This window comes from Palaemon carinicauda, chromosome 39, assembly GCF_036898095.1.
Source record: "Palaemon carinicauda isolate YSFRI2023 chromosome 39, ASM3689809v2, whole genome shotgun sequence".
Classification (NCBI taxonomy): domain Eukaryota; kingdom Metazoa; phylum Arthropoda; class Malacostraca; order Decapoda; family Palaemonidae; genus Palaemon; species Palaemon carinicauda.
The window spans coordinates 63631560-63658677 of record NC_090763.1 but is presented as its reverse complement, the minus strand read 5'-3'; the positions used below and the strand labels follow the sequence as shown (position 1 = coordinate 63658677).

At 46.2% G+C, this 27118-nt stretch overlaps 1 protein-coding gene across 1 annotated transcript in view; it reads left to right on the top strand.

Moving 5' to 3' along the window:
- The window catches only part of eIF2Bbeta (eukaryotic translation initiation factor 2B subunit beta), a 109784-nt gene that overhangs the window by 68728 nt on the left and 13938 nt on the right, over nt 1–27118 (top strand). The window contains exons 4-5 of the mRNA XM_068362421.1: nt 6965–7179; nt 16953–17109. Of these exons, the coding sequence (XP_068218522.1) occupies nt 6965–7179; nt 16953–17109 (372 nt within the window). The remainder of the gene's footprint in view (nt 1–6964; nt 7180–16952; nt 17110–27118) is intronic.

Sequence of the window (27118 nt, the reverse complement as noted above, 5' to 3'; positions counted from 1 at the left end):
GTATTGGCAAGGGGGCAAGCCTTTCAGGCAGAAGTCCAGATCCTGTTGAAGAAGGGCGCTCTCCAAGAGGTCCTCGACGGATCTTCAGTCTTCTTCAGTCGACTCTTTCTTGTAAAGAAGGCGTCTGGAGGCTGGAGACCAGTCATTGACCTCTCAGCTCTGAACAAGTTTGTCAAACAAACTCTATTCAGCATGGAGACGGCAGACACGGTCAGACTAGCAGTAAGACCGCAAGACTTCATGTGCACACTGGACCTAAAGGACGCATACTTCCAGATCCCAGTGCATCCGTCTTCAAGGAAGTACTTAAGATTCAGCCTAGACAACAGAAAGTACCAGTTCAAGGTGCTGTGCTTCGGTCTCTCCACAGCACCACAAGTCTTCACCAGAGTGTTCACCCTAGTTTCATCTTGGGCATACAGGATTGGTATCCGTATCTTCCGTTATTTGGACGACTGGTTAATCCTAGGAGACTCGGTGTCATCCCTTCTTCAACACTGAGACAAACTTCTGAGACCTTGCCCTGATCTGGGGATCATGGTAAATCTCGAGAAGTCTTCACTGCTTCCCACTCAAAGACTGGTATACTTAGGCATGATTATAGACACCAATGTCCACAAAGCCTTCCCATCAGATGACAGGATAGCAAGGCTGAGGAAAGTCACAAGACCTCTTCTCAGACGAGGAGAACTTCCAGCCCAATCGTGGTTACGTCTCCTCGGTCACCTTTCATCGCTGGCCCGTCTAGTTCCCAATGGTCGCCTCAAGATGAGATCCCTCCAGTGGCGACTCAAGTCCTGGTGGAATCAAGCGTACAACTCCACGGACATCCAGATCCCCATGGGACCTGCGGAACTGACTGATCTCCAGTGGTGGGTGGCAGATGAGAACCTACGAAAAGGAGTGGACCTTCTCGTCCTCCCCCTGGATTTGATGTTGTTTTCGGACGCTTCAAAAAAAAGGGTGGGGGCCTCACGTGCTGCACCACACGACCTCAGGCCTCTGGTCAGAGTCAGAAAAGTACCTCCACATAATTCTCCTAGAGATGAAAGCCGTCTTTCTGGCCCTTCAACAGTTCCAACAGTACCTGGAAAGTCACTCTGTGGTGGTAATGAGCGACAACACCACAGTAGTGGCCTACATCAACAAACAAGGAGGTACTCTTTCACAGCAACTATCCCATCTAGCAGTAGAGATACCGAGATGGGCCGAAATCCACTCGATACCACCGCACGCTTCATTCTAGGCAAAAGGAATGTGCTCGCCAACAACCTTAGCATAGCATCTCGGATAGTGATCACTGAGTGGTCTTTGGATCATCTGGTAGCCAACAAAGTCCTGACTTTGTGGGGTTCTCCGACTGTGGACATCTTTGCAACGGCCCTGAACTTCAGGCTCCTGCTGTATTGTTCCCCAGTCCCAGACCCCAAGGCTTTCTGGCAAGATGCTTTCCAACAATGGTAGACAACATCGACTTTTTTGCTTTTTCCCCGTTCTGTCTGATGAGGAGGGTACTCAACAAGACCAGAACATCAGTCAATATTTCAATGACCCTCATAGCTCCGCTATGGCATCATGCAGAATGGTTCCCGGACCTTCTGCAACTCCTAACGGAGCCACCAACAGAACTCCCTCCACGACACAATCTACTCAAACAACCACACGCCAACATCTTCTACAAAGCCGTAGCTTCACTACGACTTCACGCCTGGAGAATATCCAGCATCTCCTTTCTGAGAGAGGATTTTCGCAACAAGTTGCGATTAGGATGTCTGGACATCTGTGAAAATCATCAGCAGCAGTCTACCAGGCAAAGTGGAAATTCTTCTGTGGTTGGTGCCGTGGAAGGGCTATCTCTGCACTCGATGCCACTATTTCGGCAATAACAGAGTCCATTGTGTATTTGCGTGAAGAAATGTGCCTTTCAGTCTCGGCAGTGAAAGGCTATCGCTCAGCCTTAAGCCTCGCCTTCATATTGAAAGGAATGGAAATTTTTTCATCGCTAGAACTTTCTCCACTCATTCGGAGTTATGAAATTACCTGCCCCCAGTCAGAAGTGAAACCTCCCCCATGGAACGTGGTTCAAGTTCTCAGGTCTCTTAAGAGATCTCCCTGTGAACCATTACGTCAGGCAACAGGTCGCCACCTGACTTGGAAGACGGTGTTCCTGCTAGCTTTGGCCTCGGCCAAGCGAGTCAGTGAACTTCATGGTCTCTCACATGACATCGCCCATTAAAGGAAATGGGGAGAAGTAATGTTTAGCTTTGTCCCTGAGTTTATTGCTAAGACTCAGAAACCGGGATTAGCAGATCCTCGATTCGACTCCTTCCGGATTTCTAGTCTCTGTACTGTAATTGATGACCCAGACTATCTCTTACTATGCCCAGTAAGGATTTTGAGGCCGTACCTCAAGAGAACAGCCGCAGCCCGTCCTCGTGTGTCAGCACTATTCGTCAGCACAGGAATGACTAAGAGGAGGGTCACCAAGAACACCATCTCAGCATGGATTCGCAGGGTCATTGACCTTGCACTGAATCCAGACCCTCCTCTGTTACGTCGCCCCAGAGCACATGATGTCAGGGGCATAGCTACATCCTTGGCCTTCAAAAGAAATTTTTCAGTGACGTAGGTTCTTCAAGCTTGGGTGTGGAAACGTCAAAACACGTTCACATCCCACTACCTGCAAGACGTGACCCATAGGAGACTCGATACATTTTCTATCGGTCCTGTGGTGGCTGCGCAACTGCAGGTTTAAAAGCTCAAGCTCCTTATTGGACAAGTAGCAGAAGGTTGAGGGCATTGTTACCCGGTTTTAGTCTGCATGAATGGAAAGGTTTGACTGGCCCTTATTCTTTTCTTCATCATCCCCTCTCTTGGGGAAAGCAGCATCCTGAGTTCTCTGCATAGCTGACCTCAAACCACTGCAGGTAAACCGTGTTACCCTGTGTACCTAGTATTAAGATTAATATTGCTGCGTCCCCATACCCTGACGAGGTGGTATTGAAAAAGTCCCAGTCCACAGTTTTCCATCTAAAGAACTTCGGAACAACTTTCTAGGACGAGTCACACTTCTTCATACCTGCACACACAGCTTACGTAGGCTGCAAACCTTGCGTAGCAAGGTTTTAGCGAGGTGCAGGGACTTCTTATTTCTTGAGTGCTAATACACTCAGATAAGGAGGACCCGGGTAAAGCCTAAAAGCCAGATTGGCTGGGACGTCTACCCTTCCTAATGGGTGAGTCACCCATATTAAATAGCATGGTTTGTATTCCAGTTTCGGAACAAATGACAAATTTGTAGATAATTTGTATTTTTCCTAATTATACAAACCTTAGCTATTTAAGCAAACTTGCCTGCCAGCCCTATCCCCCTTGAAGTCCTACCTCCAAGCAAAGTGAGGTCAATCAGAGGTGTGGGAGGGGAGCGGTAGCAAGTTACCCTCCTTACCCCGCTAACTAGCAGTGTGGGTAGTTAACCCTCGTTAAAAATTAATGGCTCGTCATTTCAGCTACACCGAAAGTAATACCCCTATTAAATAGCTAAGGTCTGTCTAGTTAGGAAAAATACAAAATATCTACGAATTTGTAATATTTCTTTGTTCACATGTAATAATGACCTGAAAGAGAAAATGTAAACATAACATTGAATAGAGTATGAATCATAATTGTATTAATAAATATAGTAAATCCATTCTCTCTTTCTCTCCCTTTTTCATTTATTGTATGCTTACAAACCACTTAATCTTTATGGATTCAGTGGCGTTTTAAGAACTTGTGGAGACTTAAAGAAAACTATTTGACAGCCACATTTTCAGGTTCACTTAACTTCATTCCTAGTAAGTTAAGGGCTTACTGTACTATGTTAGCACTGTACAGTACAGTTCTACGCAAGGTTTGCGGCCTACGTAATCTGTGTGTGTAGGTATGAAGAAGTGTGACTCGTCCTAGAAAGTTGTTCCGAAGTTCTTTAGATGGAAAACTGTGGACTGGGACTTTTCCAATACCACCTCGTCAGGGTATGGGGACGCAGCATTATTAATCTTAATACTAGGTACACAGGGTAACATGGTTTACCTGCAGTGGTTTGAGTTCTGGAATGAATTAACTAGGTGTGTAGAAGGACTGGGTAAAAGGAATTATGTAGTTGTCATGGGTGACTTGAATTCTAGAGTGGGCGCTGGAGAGGTAGAAGGTGTCATTGGGAAGTATGGCGTACCAGGTGAAAATGAGTGGTGAGAGACTGGTAGATATGTGTGTTGAGCAAGAGATGGTGATAAGTAATAGCTTTTTTAAAAAGAAAGATAAAAATAAGTATACATGGGTAAGAGTGGCAAATGGAAGAGTAGTAGAAAGGGCATTAATGGATTATGTGTTGATAACTAAAAGAATGTTTGGAAGATTGAAAGACGTGCACGTGTTTAGGGGTATGGCTAACGGTATGTCTGATCATTTTTTGGTGGAAGGAAAATTAATTGTAGCAAAAGAGTGGGGAATAGACTAGGTGGATGTAAAAGGGAGCTAGTGAGGGTTGAAGAGCTAATAAAACTGGGGGTAAAAGGTAAATATCAGGAAAGGTTGAAAATGACATATGACGAAGTGAAAGTAAGAGAAACTGGCAATTTAGAGGAGGAGTGGAAGTTAGTAAAAGAAAATATTGTTGGGATTGCAAGTGATGTGTGTGGCAAGAAGGTTGTTGGAGGCAGCATGAGGAAGGGCAGTGAATGGTGGAATGAAGGAGTGAAGGTAAAAGTGGAAGAGAAAAAGAGGGCTTTTGAAGAATGGCTGCAGAGTAATAGTATAGAGAAGTATGAAAAATATAGAGAGAAAAATGTGGAAGTAAAGCGCAAGGTACGTGAGGCAAAGAGGGCAGCTGACCTGAGGTGGGGTCAGGGATTAGGTCATTCATATGAAGAAAATAAGAAGAAGTTTTGGAAAGAAGTGAAGAGAGTAAGAAAGGCTGGCTCAAGAATTGAAGTGACAGTGAAAGATGGAAATGGAAGGTTGTTAAAAGGAGAGGAGGCAAGGAAAAGATGGGCGGAATATTTTGAAAGTTTACTGAATGTTGAGGATAATAGGGAGGCAGATATAATTGCTGTTGCAGGTGTTGAGGTGCCAGTGATGGGAGATGAGAATGAGACAGAGATTACAATAGATGAAGTGAGGAGAGCACTAGATGAAACGAGATTAGGAAAAGCGTCTGGTATGGATGGTGTGAGAGCTGAGATGTTGAAGGAAGGGGGTGTGACTGTACTTGAATGATTGGTGAGATTGTTTAATATGTGTTTTGTGTTGTCAATGGTACCAGTAGATTGGGTTTGTGCATGTATTGTACCACTATATAAGGGTAAGGGAGATGTGCATGAGTGTTGTAATTCAAGAGGTATTAGTTTGTTAAGCGTAGTTGGAAAAGTGTATGGTAGAGTAATGATTAATAGGATCAAGGATAAAACAGAGAATGCAATCTTAGAAATACAGGGTGGTTATAGAAGAGGTAGGGGTTGTATGAATCAGATTTTTACAGTAAGGCAGATATGCGAGAAATGTTTAGCAAAAGGTAAGAAGGTGTATGTTGCGTTTATGGATCTGGAGAAAGCGTATGATAGAGTTGATAGGGAAGCAATGTGGAATGTGATGAGGTTATATGGAGTTGGTGGAAGGTTGTTGCAAACAGTGAAAAGTTTCTACAAAGGTAGTAAAGCATGTGTTAGGATAGGAAATGAAGTGAGTGATTGGTTTCCGGTGAGAGTGGGGCTGAGACAGGGATGTGTGATGTCACCGTGGTTGTTTAACTTGTATGTTGATGGAGTGGTGAGAGATGTAAATGCTCGAGTGCTTGGACGAGGTTTAAAACTGGTAGACGAGAATGACTGTGAATGGGAGGTAAATCAGTTGCTGTTTGCGGATGATACTGTACTGGTTGCAGACGAGGAAGAGAAGCTTGGCCGATTAGTGACAGAATTTGGAAGTGTGTGAGAGAAGGAAGTTTAGAGTTAATGTGGGTAAGAGTAAGGTTATGAGATGTACGAGAAGGGAAGGTGGTGCAAGGTTGAATGTCATGTTGAATGGAGAGTTACTTGAGGAGGTGGATCAGTTTAAGTACTTGGGGTCTGTTGTTGCAGCAAATGGTGGAGTGGAAGCAGATGTACGTCAGAGAGTGAATGAAGGTTGCAAAGTGTTGGGGGCAGTTAAGGGAGTAGTAAAAAATAGAGGGTTGGGCATGAATGTAAAGAGAGTTCTATATGAGAAAGTGATTGTACCAACTGTGATGTAAGGATCGGAGTTGTGGGGAATGAAAGTGACGGAGAGGCAGAAATTGAATGTGTTTGAGATGAAGTGTCTAAGGAGTATGGCTGGTGTATCTCGAGTAGATAGGGTTAGGAACGAAGTGGTGAGAGTGAGAACGGGTGTAAGAAATGAGTTAGCAGCTAGAGTGGATATGAATGTGTTGAGGTGGTTTGGCCATGTTGAGAGAATGGAAAATGGCTGTCTGCCAAAGAAGGTGATGAATGCAAGAGTTGATGGGAGAAGTACAAGAGGAAGGCCAAGGTTTGGGTGGGTGGATGGATGGAGTGAAGGAAGCTCTGGGTGATAGGAGGATAGATGTGAGAGAGGCAAGAGAGCGTGCTAGAAATAGGAATGAATGGCGAGCGATTGTGACGCAGTTCCGGTAGGCCCTGCTGCTGCCTCTGGTGCCTTAGATGACCGCGGAGGTAGCAGCAGTAGGGGATTCAGCATTATGAAGCTTCATCTGTGGTGGATAATGTGGGAGGGTGGGCTGTGTCACCCTAGCAGTACCAGCTGAACTCGGTTGAGTCCCTTGTTAGGCTGGAGGAACGTAGAGAGTAGAGGTCCCCTTTTTGTTTTGTTTCATTTGTTGATGTCGGCTACCCCCCAAAATTGGGGGAAGTGCCTTGGTATATGTACAGTATGTATGTATGTATTAATTGAATTTCTTTTTTCCCAGATTGTAATTGATGAATACAATGCTTGTCGAGGAGCATGCGATAGTGGGGCTGGCCATGGAATTTCCCAAATGGTGTTCGGCGGTCACATAGTCGCACAGCTGATGTTTGGGGATCCTACAAGTGGAGATCTTCCAGAGTGCATGGAAGTATTTCCAGAGCTAAAAAATAGAGTTCTGGAAGCAATAGCAGAGCACAAAGCTGAGATTGAACAAAGGTGAGTTTTATGGAGCTAATTGTATCTATAAAGTAATACATTGAATTTTAGTTTATATTTGTTGAATAAACTTGAATTTATAAGTCATTTAAGGCCCTGATCTTTATGAAGGTCAGGCATGCAGCTTCTTAGTTTTTATGCTACAGTTATCCACTTGATTGCCAAAAACTATCATATATGATGCATTCATGATTGTGTGGTTAACACAGCTAGATAATGTTTGCGCATTCAGCGATGTGAATTAAGTTTGTTCCGTAACCGAAATACAAACCACGCTATTTACAAAGGGGTTACCTTTTAGCGTAGCTGAAATGGCGAGCCATTAGAATTTAACGAGGGTGTATTACCCCCGCGATAGTTAGCGGGGGTAGGGGAGTGGTAGCTAGCTACCCCTCCTCCCCCTCACACACAGGTGAATACTCACTTTCACTTTTGGCTCGGACTGTGACAGACGTCTCTGTCTTGGTCCTCTCTTGGCAGCCATTGTTTGTTTTGTCTTTACTTAATCGCTTACTTTTCATTTACTCAATATATATGTAAACATGTTTTCATGTTTGTATATATATTTGAGTATAGAAATACAGTAAGTAAGTTTCCTTTTCAGATTTGTGTGTGTAGTGTACGATATCTTTGTGGAGTCCTCGGCAGTTAGGCCACCACGGCGTAATTTTATGGGTGGCGATCGAGTTTGACTTATGTCTTTCTCTCTCTTCGCGCGACCCTCAACTGCGGATGCTGATCGCCATCGCGCGACCGCACACCTGCGGATGCTGATCACCATCGCCCGACCCTGCGCATACTGATCACCATCGCGCGACCCGGCGCATGCTGATCACCATCGCGCGATCGCCCTCCTGCACATGCTGCTCGCGATTGCTCACTTTCGCATACTGCTCGCCAACGCACGATCGCTCACCTGCGCATGCTGCTCGACCATCGCCTCGGCATAACACAACGCGCCATCGCCAACCTGCGCGTTAGCGCTCACCAGCTCACCACCGATCGCTTGTTGATCCATATCGCCAGCGGTCTTCCTCACCCACGCGGCAGCGCGTTTCCTCGCCATCGCGCTAACGCTTGCGTTCGCCGCCTCGGACTCGCTTTCATCCACCTGCCCACCCTCACGACCGCTCGCCTGCGCGCCCGCGCGACCGCTCGCCTGCGCGCCCGCGCGACCGCTCGCCCGCGCACCCGCGCGACCACTCGCCTGCGTGCCCACACGCCCACGTGCCTGCACGTCTACGCTCATGCGCGTCCGCGCCCATGCTCTCCAATGTTCGCCCACGCGCGAACCAACGGTTTTTCCATCGCACGGACGGATGGTGTTCCGTCGCGCGAACCTACAGTGTTTCTTCGCACAAACGTCGGCTTATTTCTTGCAGTATCCATTGCTCGTCTATGGGTTATCGCTCGCCGACCACCAGCTCTCGCCCTTCCTACCACGCTCGCCCTCCTTCTGCGCTCCTTCGCTCACCTTCGTTTGCGTTACCGCGCATGGGCGCTTCCACGTTCGCCCACGCGAAATCTTTGAATTTCCGTCGCGCGAGCTCCAGGGCGATTGCGACCACAATTCCCAATGGGGTTTTCGCAGCATGGCCAGCCTGGCGAGTTCTTCTGGAGCGTATTTCGAGAACACGGCCTCACCCCGTAAACGCAGAGCATGGCACTTGCAAGAATAGGAGAAACTTAAGGGAGATCTGAACAACACTCCTCTTTCCTGAACCTGGGTTAGCCCTTCCCCGTCATTCCCTGGAAGGATTTTTGGCGGGGGGGCTTTCCGTTCGAGATTTCTCCATCGGACAAGGGGTGACTGCTTACCTCTTCCTCTGGGAGCTTACCAGGTTCTTTCCCTCCTCGGTTACGGCCCGAGGTTTGGTTCAAGGAAGCTACAGGAAGATCAGGGGTACTTTCCTCCTCTCGAGCTCAGGCACCTTGGCCTTTCGTCGTTAAGTATCTAACTTGCGGACAAGCTCGATGTTGTACCATCTGGACGCGCTGACTGAGGGCTTCCTTCGGGTGTCTCATCTGTGGAGGTCGACGACCTCAGACACCCTTCCATCCTTGAGAAGAGTTTGTTTGTGCCCAAGGACAGAGACTTAGACAGTTGCTGTGCGGAGGAAATCGACTTCCGGTTTCACTCCTCCAAGGCACTTTCTTCCAGACTCTGCAGGGCTCCAGCGCCCTTTTCTTTCAACCACGTCGGCCTAAGTTATCGGCTATGACAACTGGGACAAGGTGTCCAATTGCAGTTTCCTCCTGTCAGGAACAGATGGCACGGGAGACTCCCCCGGGGGGGCATAGTCCTAAAAGGAGTTCACAAACTCTAGGATTGCAGGTTTTTCGCTGGGAGGATGCTTAAGGTTACTCATCCGAATGACAGCTTCCCGATGCCCATTCCCGCACAATCTCTGTGATTAGCCAAGGATATCGCGCCTGCCGTCTCTGTCAGCGAATTCAGTGTCTCTGAACCTCTATGCCATAGCGTCAGCAGAGTTGCCCGGTTGGGCAGAATGATCCATACCTTAGGCGAAGGTCTTCCTTAGGATCATCGACGGCTTCACCCCCGGCCCCCTCAGTCGATCCTTTCTTGTAAGGAAGGATCTGAGAGGGGATGTCCGTAGTCGACCTCTCAGCCCTGATCAAGTTTGTCGAACAAACTTCGGCCAGCGTAGACCAGCAGAATCGATCAGACTGGTAACGAGGCGACAGGACTCCTTAAACCCTGGATCGGAAGGACGGGTACTTTCAGTTTCCATTCCATCCATCTTCCAGGGTGCTCGTCGAATTCAGCCTAGACTACAAGTATTCCTGCTTATGATGCAGTGTGGCTATCCCGCCGTGGCATAGCAGGTTTGTTTCCCCAGAGAACTCTCCCTGCCTTCCTCTTGGCCGCTCAGGTGCAGGCTTCCGCCTCCTCTGCTGTTTGGAGGGCTGGTCAACTCCGGTAGGCTCGGGTTCGACCTTCTTCAGCGCCGGGACAAGCTTCCGGATGCTTACCATGAGTGTGAGCTCATGGTATTTTGCTTGGAGCCTTCTCTTCCTCTGCCTCAACATCTGGAGTATCTGGCCATGATATTGAGTCAACGGCCTTACCACGTTGGAAACCCCGCTTCTCGTCCGTCCAGCGAGGTTAAGCAACGTCGGTACTTGGATGGGTGACCACCTGGGGACGCCAGATTCTGTTACCACATCCTCCGAGCCTTCCTTTCGGTTGACTGTGGCAAGACTGAGGAGAGTTGCAGTACCTGTTCTCAGTCAAGCAGAGCTTTCAGCCCTACCTTTGAACGTTTCCTAGTTCTCCTGTCCTCATTGACCCGTCTATAGTCCGAACGGTCGCCTCAGGATAAGTTCCATGTGGGGCGATCCAAGTTCCGGTGGCTTCAGGCAATGTTTAACCGGACTCCCTGGCCCTATGGGACCAGCGGAACTATTAGACCTGCAATGGGTGTTGACCTATGGAGCCTCTTGATGGTAGTGGATATTCTCGTCCTTTCCCCACATTCTTGATGCGGTTCTCGGACTCTTCAAAGGAAAGGGGGGGGGGGCATGTTCCGGTCCAGGCCTATGGTCAAGACCTGAAGGATACCCCTCCATCATTCAGGCAGGCTTAGGGGCCTTAGTCTGGCCCCTCTACAGATCCTACAGCTCCTGCCGAGTCGCCCCGTGCGCGTCGACTTCATGATTCTGGCGTATTCTAACCAGCAGGGGACGCATTTTCACACCTTCACATCTTGCAGTAGAGATACCGGGATGATTGAGATTCTTTCAATACCACCATCGGCTCTCTGATTCCAGGCAGGGGAATGTTCTCTCAGACTATCCGAGCAGAGCCTCGTAGAGAGAGTGTACCTGGGGGTCTTTGACCTTGGGTAACCAGCAAGTGCTGGTCTGGGGGACCTGATCGCGACAGCTTGGAACCTCAAGCTTCCGCTATTCTTCCCCCCAGTCTCAGACCCCGAGACTCTGGCAAGATGCATTCCGGTGATGGTGGGACAACTTCGACGCCTGCGTCTTCCCTCCTTTTTGTCTGTGGACAATGGGTCTCAACAAGACCAGGTTGTCTGTCAACCTTTCAATGGGAGAGCTCCACTGGGACTATGCGCAGAACGGTTTCTGGACCCTCTGCTTCCCCTGACGGAACTCCCGGGAGAGCTTCTCCCACGGCGCAGACTACTCAAGCAACCACACAGCAAAATCTCTCCCGAACCGGGGCGTCGCTTCGGCTTCATGCCTGGAGACACTACGCTTCCTTCTCAAGAAGAGACAACCCGCTACAGTCGCGGTACGGAGGTCGCGTCATCTGCGATAGTCATCCACAGGGGTCTCCCAGGCAAAGTGAAGAGTCTAAGGTGGTTGGTGCTGTGGGAGATATACCTCTTCCCTTGAGGCCTCTTCTCCAGCAATAACGGTCTTATTGCCTTTCGGCGGGAGGAAACTCCTTTCCGCTCTCGGCAATGAAGACCGTCGCTCAGCCTTTCCCTGACCTTCAGGCTTAAAGGAATAACTTTTTCCTGCCCGCTGGATCTATCCTCGCTCATGCGAAGCTACGATCGTCCCTGCCCTAGTCGGAGGAAGACCTCCAACTTGGAGCATGGCTCGGACTTTTAGTCCTTTAAGAGATCTTCTCAAGACCCTTTACGACAGGCCTCGGATTGTATTCCGCCTTGGGTCTCCTGCTCACTCTGGCCACGGCCAGTGTGTAAGCAATCTTCTTGGTCTCTTACGACTCCCCCCTTTCTAAGGAAGAGGGGAAGGAAACATTCAGGCTCGCTCCTGAGTTGTTGGCTAGACTCAGAATCTGGGGGTCCCGGCCCTTCGGTCCGATTCTTTCAAGATTTCGAGTCTCCATTCTGTATCTGATGTCCCAAGACCTTCTCTTTCTTGCCAGTAAAGGAATCGAGAGGTTAGCGCTGGGAACAGCTGCAGTTTGTCCTCAGTTGCAGCCGATTTGGGAGCACAAGGAGGACATGGGGGGAGAGTCACCAGTATACCTCTTCAGCCCGGACTCAAGGACATTCATCTCGACCTGTCTCCAGACCCTCCCCCGTCACGTCGCCCTACAGCACGATGTTGGATACATCGCAACGTCCCTCGCCTTCGAGTAATACTACTCTGTGACGCAGGTGCTACAAGCTGGAGTCTGGAAGCGTCTAATGACCTTCGCAGCCCGCTTCCTGCAGGGCGTGACCCACAGGAGTCTCGATACGTTTTCTATCGCTCTGTGGTGGCTACACAACAGCTGGTCTAACCTCAGGCTCCTTTTTGGACAGGTAGCAGAAGGTTGAGGGCATTGTTATCAGGTTTTAGTCTGCATGAACGAAAGAAGTATGTCTGGCCCTTACTTCTTTCTTCATCATCCCCTCTACGGGGAAGCAGCATCCTGGTCTCTGCATAGCTGACCTCGAACCTCTGCAGGTAAACCATGCTTCCTTGTGTTCCGAGTATTGAGTCAATACTGTCGCGTCCCCCATACCCTGACGTGGTGGTATTGGGAACGTCCTAACCCAGAGTTCCTTCTGGAACTCCAGGTCAACTGCCTAGGACGGGTCACACTTCTTCCTTCACACACAAGCTTACGTAGGCCACATGGTTCCTTGCGGAGCAAGGAACTTGTGAGGTGCAGGGACTCCTTTTCTCGAGTGCGACTCACTCGGATTCTGAGTCCCCGGGTAAAGCCAAAGCCAGTATGGCTGGGGACTTTCCACCCTTCCTAAGGGGTAAGTCACCCTTTGTAAATAGCGTGGTTTGTATTTCGGTTACGGAACAAATGACAATTTCGAAGATAATTTGTATTTTTCCTAACCATACAAACCTTAGCTATTTACACATATTTGCCCGCCAGCCCTGTCCCCCAAGACAAGTCCTACCTCTAAGTGAAAGTGAGTATTCACCTGTGTGTGATGGGGAGGAGGGGTAGCTAGCTACCACTCCCCTACCCCCCGCTAACTATCGCGGGGGTAATACACCCTCGTTAAATTCTAATGGCTCGCCATTTCAGCTACGCTAAAAGGTAACCCCTTTGTAAATAGCTAAGGTTTGTATGGTTAGGAAAAATACAAATTATCTTCGAATTTGTTATGTTTGTAGTTTTCCATGCATAAGAATTCTGTAAACTTGCATGTCTAGCAGTAGACTTCATTCAGATCGTGTTATAAAAAACCTATACAAGTCATACCTTACATTCCACTGGATGGTTTTAGTAAGTTATTCATTGTTTATTGTTTTACATATTCCACAAATATTATCCTTGAAAATAGGATAATGCAACTCTTCCATAAAAGAAAATAGTCCTATTTAACCTTAAAAGAATTCTAGAATGGACTTTTAATTGGTTTATTAGTAAGATATGAGACAACTAGATACACTATGGTTATAGATTAGAGTATCTCATAAATTTTCCATTATTTATTCTGTGATTTAGAGCTTAATGCAGTTCTGAGTGATTGTGTGTGCTTGATGATTGTTGTCATTAATTTATTATATACTGCTTGCAGCTTGAAAAATACTATACTCCCTGAGACCTTTACCTTTTCACTGAGATTGATTGAATTTGTAGTTTGTTTTCCCTGAAGGTGATTGTTAGGATGTATATCATCATGAGAATCTTTTATGCTTTATTAATCTTTCACCAAGTAATTCAGTTCAAAACTTTCATCTCTCCCATTCAGTCTGCACTGGATTCTCCAGTGCAGACTGGAGCATGGAATATATTTAGTATTTGTCCAAAACAAAGACCAGAGAAGTGTAGCCCACTTTGCTCCTCAGTCTACAGGAATCTGTCTGTCAAGTTCTTAATAGCAACTACTTTATGTTCTTTTCACTGTTAATTCATGATGTGCTTGAATCCGAACAGTATTTGGTCTGAAAATAGGATGGCCAAGTGCCCATACAAGTCTGTTTGGTAAGATTGGATTCTGCAAATGGAACTTATAGAACTTTTTCTATATTTTTTTTCCCAGTCTGAAATCATTAACAGGTTCTGCCATTTGGCAGTTGCCACAATTTCTTTTCATCTCTACAATTGAATTAGTTGCTGTTCAAAAGTGGTTGTAAGTCAGGTTAGCAAAACTACCAAGTCATATTTTGAGTAATTTCTCCAAATTTTGTCCCATAGAGAAACCATCCACAACACCAAAAATAATGTTCTTGTGAGAGAAGCCCTATGGTACATGCAACTTTAGATGGCTAAGGATACTCTGTTTGCCTTAGGTGAATTGAGAGCTTTCAGTCTGGGGTTTCAAATTGTGCTCATATTGGAAACTTTGATCCCCTGTTTATGATTTATTCGTTATTTATAGATTTTCTGTTCTGTAAAGGTCAGTTCCACCAAGCATTGCATCGTACAGACTGATAGCAACCATACATAGTCATGTATCCTGTGCTATTAGAATCTGAAGAAAATTTCCATCTCACTCAACCCCACAGTATAAGTGTAACTTATGCCTAGGGATTATTAAATGAAATGCAAATTTTAGATTCCAATACTTTGTTACAGTTAAGTTTTAATTTGCACATATATTGTCTATTTCTAATACTTAATATGGAACATCACTCATATTAAAGTCTATTAGTTAGCTGTCTGCATCAAAGACATGCATCTGTAGCCTAGTTTTATGAAAGTGTTGACAAAGTAAATCTTGGGGAAGTTGCCACTAATGGAAGATTTTGTTCAGTTCCACTATTCTTCCACACATTATCCATAGCTTCCCTAACCAACATTATGCATGAATATGGTCATTATATAATAAATGATATAAAAAATTATATGAAATTGAATATCAAATAAACAAATAACAAATAAGTCAAAAGTGAAACGCATAAAATTTTCTTAAATGTTTCTTAGGGCATGTGGCATTACCCTTCCCTCAATCCTATATCGTTCAGGCTTCAATGCAACTCCCTTAACCTTGGACACTCCAATATTGGAACCAGGATTGAGGGTCACACTAGTACAATCTTTAAACACAAGTCATTCATATGTGAAGAGTCTGCTTGCAGGATGTATGACAGATTTCTAAATGATCACAAGACTTTCTTCTCTATGAAAGTCTTCATATTATGGAATCATATCACCAATAAAATTCTATAGACATTAGCCTGATGTGTACTTTGAGTACAAGCCAATTCTTTTGTAGCAAGAGGGATGTATGAGAAAGTGTTTTGTGTAAAGATATCACAAAGGTTATTCGAAATTTTGCATACATAGGAATATTTCATCTGAATCGTTTTGTGTTCATGGTGATATTTCAGTTGGATCTATAAGTAAATGTCTAAATCTTTTGTATACAGTGGTACATGTATGTAATATTATTTTCCTATGCTGTTTTATGTCATAAGATATTTTTCCATTAAGCCTTAGGCTAGGGTTACTATGGATGCGAATTCTGACGAAAATGTCTTCTGACGAATTCGCCAGAAATCCTCGTCAGAACAAGGTGGTTATACTGTACGCGTTTTCTGATATGCTTATTCCCTGATATTCCTGAGATGGACATGAGCCCTTACACAATGTCACAGTTTCACGGAGATATAATCACTACGGAAGAAGCACAAATGAGGCTTCGCTAGTAATACTGTAATGATAAAGGTTTAAGGTGTCTGGTTTCAGTTCTAGTTTCATCAGAATAGATGCTCACCAGAACGTCAGTTGGGCAAGCGCAACCCCCCACTGTGGTGCCCAACCACAGCAGTGGCCTCCCCAGTAAACAGCTAAAACGCACGGTCTTGGACGGGGATCGATCTGCTGCCATGCGAATGCTAAGCGGACACGTTACCACTGTACTAGCCAGGAGGCTAATAATAATAATAATAAAGTTGATATATGTCTGAAATTCTCCATGCTCGTTAATATAGAAATTGAATGTTTATGAACATTTTCCTTTAATAATGATAATAATAATAATAATGATGATAATAATAATAATAATAATAATGATAATAACAGCAACAATAAGAATAATAATCACAGTCAAAACAAGTTGGAAAAATACATAGTTCTTGTGTTATATGAAACGGTGACTTATTTGGGGGGAAAGATATTATGACAAAACCTACTTGACACGCACAACTTTACCTATGGGGTGGGCCGCCCGCTTACTTCAGGATTAATAATCTATTAATCCTGGCTTACTTATCCCTTACCGTGTGGGCCGGAACGGGGGTTAATTTCTGACTACCCGTTACCACCCTGGGTTTCACTTTACACGTAATTAATGATTTACCTGTCAATTTTGATTCAATACAAAACATGTCATTTATGATGGATTACGTGGCCAGAAATTTCTAAGAAACCGTGGAGAGAGAGAGAGAGAGAGAGAGTTTTTTTTCTTGAAAGTCCACTAATAACGTCAGTGTTGTTAAATGGTGGAAAAACTGAACATGTCAACCAGTTATTCTCTCATATCCCACAAACACCTGTTCTCGTACACAAGGCTGATCAATGTATTGTTATGCATGGTAGAATAATGAAATCAAATGAAATTCTATGGACAAAAATACCAAAAACAGACGCAGGTCGCATGAAAAAATCAAGCTTGTTTGAACGCTCAACTGGTTCTGACGACTTCTTACGTGTTCTGACATGTTCGTTGCTACCACTGTAAACACTCTCATTGGAATGCATGCGTTTGTTTTTTCTTCGAATTCGTCAGAAGTCGTATGAACAGATATTCGTCAGAATTCGCATCTATAATAACCCTAGCCTTAGATGGAAATAGAGGGGATGCTATGTTATATGAAAAATATAGTTGCTGAATAATTTTTGTTTTCTCCAGCCAGTCGTTGATTGCAGAACAAGGAGTAAGCAAAATTCATAGTGACGAAGTAATCATGACTTGTGGAATGTGTCCCATGGTCCTTGCTTTTCTAACTAAAGCTGCAAAAAGACGGAAGTTTCATGTTATTGTTGCAGAATGCGCCCCAAAGTACCATGTAAGTTGAATTGTTTATTTTTTAGCTGTATGATATAAAAGTCATCTGATAACATCTATGTTTTGACATCTTCGTGTACAATTTTGTTGCTTGTTAGTATACTTTTATGCAAAAATACACAGAAAATGAGGATGCTGTACAGTATTTAGTTAAGGCTGGTGCACTGTTCATGTATCTAAACAAAAAAGTTTTCAAGTTACAATATTTGACATCAAGTCCTGTGCCTCGTATGCTCAGAGGAGTTTGTCTACTTTGAATCTTTAACAAGGTAGTTGGTTAATGACAGGTGGTGCAAGGGGGATGTGTCAACCATCCACCTGTCACAGAATAGCTAATGTACTTTTGTCTTATGCCTAAAACTAAGAGGGTTGTTGAGGTGTGAAATTTGATTTAAAAGACTCAGGTGATTTGTATACCTAAGAAAAATAAAAATTATTTTGTACACATGTACAAAATTTTGTTCTTTGATATAGGGAGACTCGCTCATTGGTAGGAGGAAGTTCCCTAAAACCAAACTGGAAGGTTCTTTTCATCCTTGATCATTATATTCTTTCTGGTAGCGCACAGAAGTGAGGAAAACGACTCTAACAATCTCATAACAGCTAATCATTGGGATGTAGAAACTGTTAGGCCCTCAGCCAGTACTGGCCTGGAAGTCACTACTATGACATGGAAAACCTATCTCCCTAACAATAAGATGGTGTCAGTATTGTCAAACCAGATACAGTATATCAAGAGAAATATTTTATAAGACACTGACCCATCCTCTCCTTTGCTAGGAAAATGGAGGAGTTGAATTTATGGCAGATGTCTGCGCGAAAGGTACTCCAACATGTAATTCACCAGTTTCAGACGTCTGGTGAGCGTTTATAGTTGTGTGTGATGCATCCCCTTGGGAGGGGAACAAGCAAGAGGTAGATGAGCCTGTCATTTTGCCTTTCCTCAAGACTTAAGTGTTACCTTAGATGAGATACTTGATAATAAGTCCCATGATGGAGCTGGTAGTATTACACAACTACTGAGCAGCTACCACAGGACCCAAGGAAAGGAGCCCAAGGGTCTGTGGGTAACATCCGTAAGGTAGAGAGATGCAAAGGTAGTCAGGTCTAAGTGCACTATCAGGTAAACTGGAATACTACTGACAGGGCTAGGCTCGTTAGTTCTTCCTTGAGATGACAGAGGTATGCATTGATCAAAGTTGCATCAGCAAGCAAGCAGCCTCACTAAGCCAAAAGGAACAGTGTCTGGATACTTTATTCAGGCTTCCATAGTCCTTTTTTCGGGCTCAGCCATGTCGTCCTGATGGAAGGTTCCTTTAGGCAGCTTTCTAAGGGATATTTGTTGCAGTGATACTCCCAGATAATTAAACCGAAGGTCTCCAGGATTCTAACTCCTGGCGCGAGTATCTAGTTAAGGATATCGCAAGGTATCAGGGGACGTATTCTTTAAATACGACACATTGCAATCTTCACCCCGAATAGATTTAACTCTTTGATGTAAGGGGGAAGAGTGGCGAAAGAAAGGGGATGCCATTCTAGGTACCCGGTGGACCTCCTATCCATACTACTACCAGCCGCCATTCCTTTACTTGTAGCGTTATAAGCTAGGGAATCCAAATATTATTATTGACGGAGGTTTCGGCAATTGCCTGGGAGAGGAAACACAGACATATTTCTTTTCTACTTCCTTTCCAGCTTTCTATCCTAAGCTATTATATACAATAGTGATTACTATTGTTAATAAAGTGTATGCTTTTATATCAATGATATAAAAACCGTAATATTCATTGGATCCATTTCCTTTACAGGAGGAGCCGATGGTGAAGTGTGCAACCTTGTTCTGCAACCACAAAAGTAAAGACGTTTGTGGGCACACGATGTACAGGACTCATGCCCCCTGCTGTATCGTGTCGGGATCCCTAAAGTATTGGGACCCAAAGGCTTGCTCCACCTGCTCAACCCTGTTGGCCAACGGCTTCGGAGAAGCTATCCCAGTCACCTTGGAGACTAGGGACACAGGGAGGGAAACTCTTAGCAGGTGGGTAAGGGGGTTCCAAAAGAACTCTCCTGTACCATACCTACCCAATGAATCTCTAAGGTGCCTTCTGTTCCCCAAGGCTCTAACAAATGCGGTAGTGCCCCAGGAACAGGTCCAGCCTCCTCTCATACAGCTGAAGATCGATGCGGACATACACAAGGCACTAGAAGACATAGACATCCACCAAGAACGGATGTCAGAAGTGTCCACCGACACAGAACAGGACCTGCTGCAAGGAGGCCCGGAGAAGACGTGGATCAACCATGAACGGAGGAAGAAGGATCCGTTTCGATGGTAACTGAGGACCCTCAATTCACCGTGACGGCATACCAACCTATGCTGTCAACCTCTTCAACCCCAACTCCTCAACCAACTACTCAGGTCGACAAGAGTGAAGCGATTTTCACGTCGATCCAGCGGATATTGGAAGCGTTCCAGAAGGAACAGGAGGCGATGAAGCAGTCCTTCCAACAAAATCAGAGACAGATACAGGAAAGGGACCACCCTGGACCTTCCAGGGGCTCTACTAAGAAGCCCCTTAGAGTATCAGATCTCCCTCACTGCTCCGAAACCCACCCCTGGAGGTACGCGGAGCATATGCCCATGATGAATGGGAAATTATTCGTCTCGAAGTTGGGAGCCACATTGTTTGAAGATCTTGACTTCTGGCCCAGCTTTTCAGCTTACCCAGACTGTTACGTGAGTCTGCGGGATGAACTTGCATCCCGTGAGGAAACGGTACCGAAGGAAGTCATTGTCTTCGAACTTGACAAGGCGCAAGCCATCCTTTTAAAGTTCTTGAAAGGAGCCGGATACACCAACTCCAAAGTCTCAGCACTGAGCAAGAGGCATCCCACCTTTATTGCTCCTTTCTCCATCTCTTTCCCCTTTTCGGAGAAAGCTCTAGACTTTGTCATCAGGGCAGTCGAAGAGGGCAAACCCTGCCCAATTCTAGAGGAATGCAAACCATTCTCTCTAGCAATGCCTACCTGCGAGGAGAAGTGGAAAGACGTCCACCTAACCTTCTCCGTCTCGAAATTGGATCCAGAGATAGCAGGCCAGCAGTTAAATGAGAACCTTCCAAAGTTGCCAGATCATCTTCTGAGGAGGGAACAGGAGACGAAAGAGAGACTTGCGTAATCCCTTTTTCATCAGAACTGCCTAGAAATGTGCACAGGCCTACATAACGCCCCAGAAATGTATATTTTCCTGGGAACCCTTGCGAAGGACACATATGCTTTCATCAGGGCAAGGCGAGCCTGCAGAGAGCACGTGTTTGCCTCAGCGACAGTGAAACACAAACCCAGGAAACTGATTTCATCGTGCATCTAGGGTTAGGACCTCTTCCCACAGGAAATGGTCTGAGAGGTAATAGCCAGAGCAGCCACAGAGAAAAGGAACCTTCTCCAAAAGTGGGGCATGACCTCAAAGAGGAAATATTCCTCAGACGGAGGTCCCCAACCTAAGAACAACAAAAAGGTAAGGAGACTACGCAGACCTGCGCAACTTCGGGCCGTGACCATGGCCACAGTGCCTCAACTGGTAGCCCAGCCTCAGACCACCTTCCAGATGGTCCCTCAACAGCTAGTAGCCCAGTCGCTAGCATTTAACCCTGGCTTTGAGAGGCAATCAGTTGAATCGCATTTACCTGTTTCCACCAACCAATCTCCCGCTAAGAGTCCTCGACAAGCTAAGATCCTTCAGAGGGACAGCAGCAGTAGTGGCCTCCAAATGGCCCAAAAGCAACTGGTTCCTTCTAGTTCTAGAATTGAAACTGAAGCTGTTTCCCCTGCCGAACTCAGTTTTATCCCAACTGGTCCAGAAGTCGACTGTCTACGCTTCATCCTCGAGAACCAACAACCTACTTCTCATGATTTTCTCGCCCTAGCGGCGAACAAAAAGTTTGGAATCTCGAAGGATAAAGTTGACTTCATTGAAGAGTATAAGTCAAGTTCGACTAGGAGACAATATGAATCGTCATGGAAGAAATGGGTGTCCTTTGTGAAAACAAGGAAACCAACAGAAATACCAATAGATTTCTGTCTCGCTTTCTCCATTTACCTACATGAACAAGGCCTGGCTTCCACCGCGATTACTGCGTGTAAGTCGGCCCTGACTAGACCACTTCTGTACACCTTTGAAGTGGACCTCACAAGTGAAATCTTCAATAAGATCCTAAAAGCATGCGCTAGACTCAAGCCAGCAACCCCTCCAAAGCCCATTACGTGGTCTTTGGACAAAGTCTTGCACTATGCTTCGAACCTAAACAATGAGGATTGTACTCGAAAGGATCTAACACAGAAAGTCATCTTTCTGTTTGCAATAGCCTCTGGGGCTAGAGTTAGTGAAATAGTGGCTTTATCCAGAAACGAAGGCCATATTCAATTCCTAGACACAGGAGAACTGAACCTTTTTCCTGATCCTGCCTTTCTTGCCAAGAATGAGCTACCCACTAAGAAGTGGGGTCCTTGGAGAATCTGCCCACTGAAGGAAGATGTCTCTCTATGCCCAGTAGAGTGTCTTAAGGTCTATCTTCGAAGAACTTCAGACTTCAAGGGAAGACAGCTCTTCAGAGGCAAAACTTTAGGATTAAACCTATCCCTAAGACAACTGAGAGCGAAGCTCACCTACTTTATTCGCAGAGTGGATCATGACAGTACATCCGCAGGTCACGATCTTAGAAAAATTGCTTCTTCGTTGAATTTCTTTCAGCACATGGACTTTGAGAGACTCTGCTCATACACTGGGTGGAAATCATCCAGGGTCTTCTATAAACACTATGTGAAGCAAGTACATGAAATAAAACACTTTGTAGTGGCGGCAGGTAGTGTCATTAAACCTGTCGTCTAGTGCTGCGATGAACAGTGGACTGTTTTGGGACTTTACAGTGCATCGGGTGCATGGGTATACTTACCTTCTAGTGCAAATCATAACAATGATTGACATACTGTTCCATATAGGTGCATATCTGACCAATAACACCAGTGCTGAGTAAAAGTTTGCATCACAGTGTTTATGCATGTCCAAAAAATCTGATCAAGTCAGACAGATTTGGTTTCACATTTCCATTGAGTGATATTATTCCTATAATGAAATTATATATTTTTTTTTTATAGGAGAAAATATGGACCCTGATGTGTTTTAATGTTGGATCAGATTCATACTCTATTGTAACTACATTTGATAATTTAGTTGCAAAATAAAGATACTAAAACATATCTGCGTCTTATTACTGCTACCTCAGTTACACGCAAATAAAACATGCCAGAGTTTTATTTAATCCCTATAAGGGCTCAGAACTTAAAATCAGTATACAGATATCCATGGTAAGTAAAAGGTAAGCTTTAAAGTTTTCCCGTTTGTTCCTACGGAAATACTGTACAAACCTTGAATCCTTATTGTCGATGTTGACACTTTCCCTGCAAGGGGCAAGAAGCACTAAACCAGTTCCAGGCTTAGTGGAAATGACAGTTACCTGGAATTTCACATACAGGTCTAGTAGACCAGATAAGGAAATCCATTCAAGGTAGAAGGCACATACACAGACCCACAGCTATAGTAATTTCAAGTTAATTCTCTGGTATGCTTCCATCAGGATGACATGGCCCGAGTCCAAAATACGGATTTTGAGCAAAGTGAAAAATCTATTTTTGGGTGAGAGTGCCATGTCGTCCTGATGGACCCACCCTTTTGCTGACCCCATCCATTTCTGCTAAATGACAAGAAAAGGAATGGCGTCGCGGTAGTAGTACGGATGGAGATCCATCGGGTACCTAGAACGGCACCCCCTTCTTTTGCCACTCTTCCCCCTTACATCAAAGAGTTAAATCTATTTGGGGAGAAGATTGCTATGTGTCGTATCTAAGAAAATACTTCCCCTGATATTATGCGATATCCTTAATTGGATACCCGCGCCAGGAGTTAGAATCCTGGAGACCTTCGGTTTTTTTCAATATTAAACTTACCCGATAATCATGTAGCTGTCAACTCCGTTGCCCGACAGAATTCTATGGAGGGATACGCCAGCTATCACAATACTAGAAGGGGGTGTACTTACCAGCGCCACCTGTGGCCAGGTACTCAAGTACTTCTTGTTGACACCTCCTTAATTATTCCTCTGTCGTGCTTCCGGCAAGACGTTCTGGGATACGCTTATGGTCTTCGAGTTTATTCACGGCTAATTGGTGAAGTATTCTCTCAGATTAACGGCTGTCGCTTTACTGGAAACCTTCTTATATTAGCTAGATAGCTTTTATATAGTCCTGATTAACGGTTAACGAATTTTTGCTTGTTTTTGGAACCCCTTTGGCTAACTCTTTGGATTCAAGATGTCTGACATTTCGCAAGCCCCCTCCCATAGACGATGTAGGTCTTGCAATAGGCGTATTCCGAAGGCCTCGGTAGATCCTCACACCGCTTGTTCTGACTGTAGGGACAGGCCCTGTCAGTTAGAAAATCGATGTGAGGAATGCGCCGGACTTTCGGAATTGGAATTTGTCCGTCTTTTGAAATATTCAACTAAGTTAGAGAGAGGTAGAGTTAGGAGGAGTTCTTCTCACTCTTCACTTTTTTCCTCACCTCATGATCCCCTACCTTTTCCTACCCCTGTAGTGGCTACCCCCGAACCTACTGTTTGCCCTCCGCCTGATATGTCAGTTGTTTTGCGTGCTATTCAGGCTTTAGGCGATAAAGTAGAGTCAGTGGTAAGTGACCATAAGTCTCTGATGGCCGAAGTTAAAGAACTGAAGGTCAAGAGTGCAGTGGGTGGAGTTAGTGCCAGTGCTGTGACGAGTGCTAGTGTCAGTGCCGTGCCAAGTGCTAGTGTTAGTGCCAGTGTGGTGCGTGAGGATTTTTCTGTGCGAGCCAGTCGTCCTCCCAGTCCGGGACCTCTTGCAAGCTCCCAAGCCCAGGGGAGAAGCAATGTCGAAGGGCATAAGGGTTCGGCAGGCCTTGTTAGGCGCACAGAATTATCCTCGGTGGTTGCGGGCGTGTCTTCCAAAGACCGTCACTCCCACCTGCAGACGATTGAGCCCGTCTTTATCTCGTCCGCTGATCAACTGTCCGGGAAGAAACGTTGGTCTCAGGTCTCGAGACCGCTTAAACGTAGAGTCCAGTCCGCGAGTGCTCAGCCAGGTTGCAGTCATTGGCTCAGCTCTGACTCGCCTCAGTCATCTGTCGACTGTACTCCGCCCAAGAGGAGTAAGGTTCTGCCACAACAGAGCTCGACTGTTAAGGCTTTACCTCAGTCTACTGTCGTTTCTGCCGATCCCAAGTGGTCTCTGCTTCAGTCCATGCAAGCTCAGCTTTCGGACTTGATGCGTGAGTGTCGGGCTGAGAGTGTTGCACCTCCGCCTCCGCCTACACTCCCTCCGCCTGTTCTCGCTCCGCCTGCGCTCGCTCCGCCTGGTCGCAGCACCATCTGCCAGGCGTACGATGTTGAACCACATTCGGAGTTCGCTGTTCCCAGTGGTGTTCAGCCTCAGCCTTCTTTAAGGCAACCTTTACGTTGGGATCAGGAGGATTATTCCACTCTTCCTCCGCCTCCCCTTGCTGCTCCACCAGTGGTGCAACTCTCGGTTGAGGTACAACAACCTCTCCCGTCCATGAGTCAGTCTCCTCAGCTCTCGCTGCAGCGAGCTCAACCCTCCTCAAGGCAAGCTCCTCTACACCCTGGACTTGCGCCTCAGGAGCCTCAGCTTGCGAGAACTTTACCTTGTTCTGCGCAGCCTCAACCTCATCATGCTCCGCTCTTACCACAGGAACAGGAACTTGCTACTCCGCCTCCGTCCACCGCTCAGCAAGCGCTTTCCTTGGGTTCAACCTCTCATGCTAGGAGTCAGCCTCCTCCACCCATGCGCCTTCCTTCTGCTTCGTCTGTTGTTCAGCCTTTGCAGTCTGAGCCTCAGGTTTTCCCTCAACAGTTACTTGAAGAGGAAACCACTGTTATTGTTCCTACCCGTTCTGACTCTGCGGTTCAGCATTCTTGTCCGATCTCTTCACTACACTCTGGTGATGAGGTGTCGGATGATGAGGAGGCACACCTGGATCCCTCATCAGACGTGGACGAATCCAAGCTTTCTCCACAGTCTATTGATTTTCGTAAGGTCTTGGCTCTACTCAGGGAGATTTACCCAGACCACTTCGTCTCTGCTATTCCCCGCTCTCCGCCATCTGAGTTTTCGCTGGGCGTACAACAAGCTAAGTCCACCTATACTAAGCTTGTCCTAGCTAGATCCTCTAAGAGGGCTTTAAGGATCTTAGGGGAGTGGCTGCAGTCTAAACAACACCTTGGCAAGACTTCCTTCATGTTCCCTCCAACGAAGCTCACTTCGAAAGCGAGCGTTTGGTATGCCACAGGGGAAGCACCAGGCTTGGGAGTACCTGCCTCTGCCCAGGCTGACTTCTCAAGTCTGGTAGACTCGCCTCGGAGAACTGCTATGAGGCGCTCGAAGGTTTGTTGGACCTTCTCAGACCTGGATCACTTACTGAAAGGGATGTTTAGAGCATTTGAAATGTTCAACTTTCTCGACTGGTGCCTGGGGGCCCTCAGCAAGAAAACCTCTCCTGCGGACAAAGATTCTGCCATGCTATTAATGTCCTGCATGGATAAGGCCATTAGAGATGGATCGGGTGAGCTAGCGTCGATGTTTGTATCAGGGGTGTTGAAGAAAAGGGAACAACTGTGTACCTTCCTTTCCGCCAGCATTACACCTTGCCAACGGTCACAACTCCTTTTTGCTCCGCTCTCGAAGTTCCTCTTTCCCGAAGAGCTGGTTAAGGACTTGTCTGCTGCCCTGATACAAAAAGATACACACGATCTTGTAGCCTCATCGGCTCGTAAGTCTAAGGTTGCTACCTCAGTCCCCAAGACTTATCGCTCCCCAGTGGCTGATACCCCTGCTACGAGGTTCATACCGCCCTTTCGTGGTAGAGCCCCCAGCCGAGGAAGCTCCCGTCCAGACTCTCACAGGAGTAAGTCTAGGAAAGGATCCAGGACATCCAAAGGAAAGAACTGACTCTCCGCATCTCCAGACAACAGTAGGAGCCAGACTCAAGATCTTCTGGCGAGCCTGGGAGAAGAGAGGTGCAGACGCCCAGTCTGTCAGTTGGCTGAGGAACGGTTACAGGATTCCATTCTGCCTCAAACCACCTCTGACCACATCGCCCATCAACCTCTCTCCCAACTACAAAGAAGAGGACAAGAGGCTAGCATTGCACCAGGAGGTGTCGCTACTTGTGCAGAAGAAGGCAGTGGTTATAGTCCGGGACCATCAATCCCCGGGCTTCTACAACCGTCTCTTTCTTGTGGCCAAGAAGACAGGAGGTTGGAGACCGGTGCTGGACGTCAGCGCTCTCAACGAGTATGTCACCAAGCAGACGTTCACGATGGAGACGACCAAATCGGTCTTAGCAGCGGTCAGACAGGAGGACTGGATGGTCTCGTTGGACTTGCAAGATGCATACTTTCACGTTCCTATTCATCCAGACTCCCAACCTTTCCTGAGATTCGTTTTCGGAAAGGTTGTCTATCAATTCCAAGCCCTGTGTTTTGGCCTAAGCACAGCTCCTATGGTCTTTACTCATCTGATGAGGAATGTAGCAAAATTCCTACACTTGTCGAACATCAGAGCCTCCCTCTACCTAGACGACTGGCTGTTGAGAGCCTCCACGAGTCGTCGTTGTCTGGAGAATCTCAATTGGACTTTAGACTTAATCAGAGACCTAGGTCTATTAGTCAATATAGAGAAGTCTCAACTCATTCCCTCCCAATCCATTGTGTACCTGGGAATGGAGATTCGGAGTCAGGATTTTCGGGCTTTTCCATCGGCCCCCAGGATAAGCCAGGCCCTAGAGTGCATCATGAGCATGCTGAAGAGGAGCAGTTGCTCAGTGAGACAGTGGATGAGTCTCACAGGGACCCTCTCATCACTGGCCCTGTTTGTCGAGCTAGGGAGACTCCACCTCCGCCCTC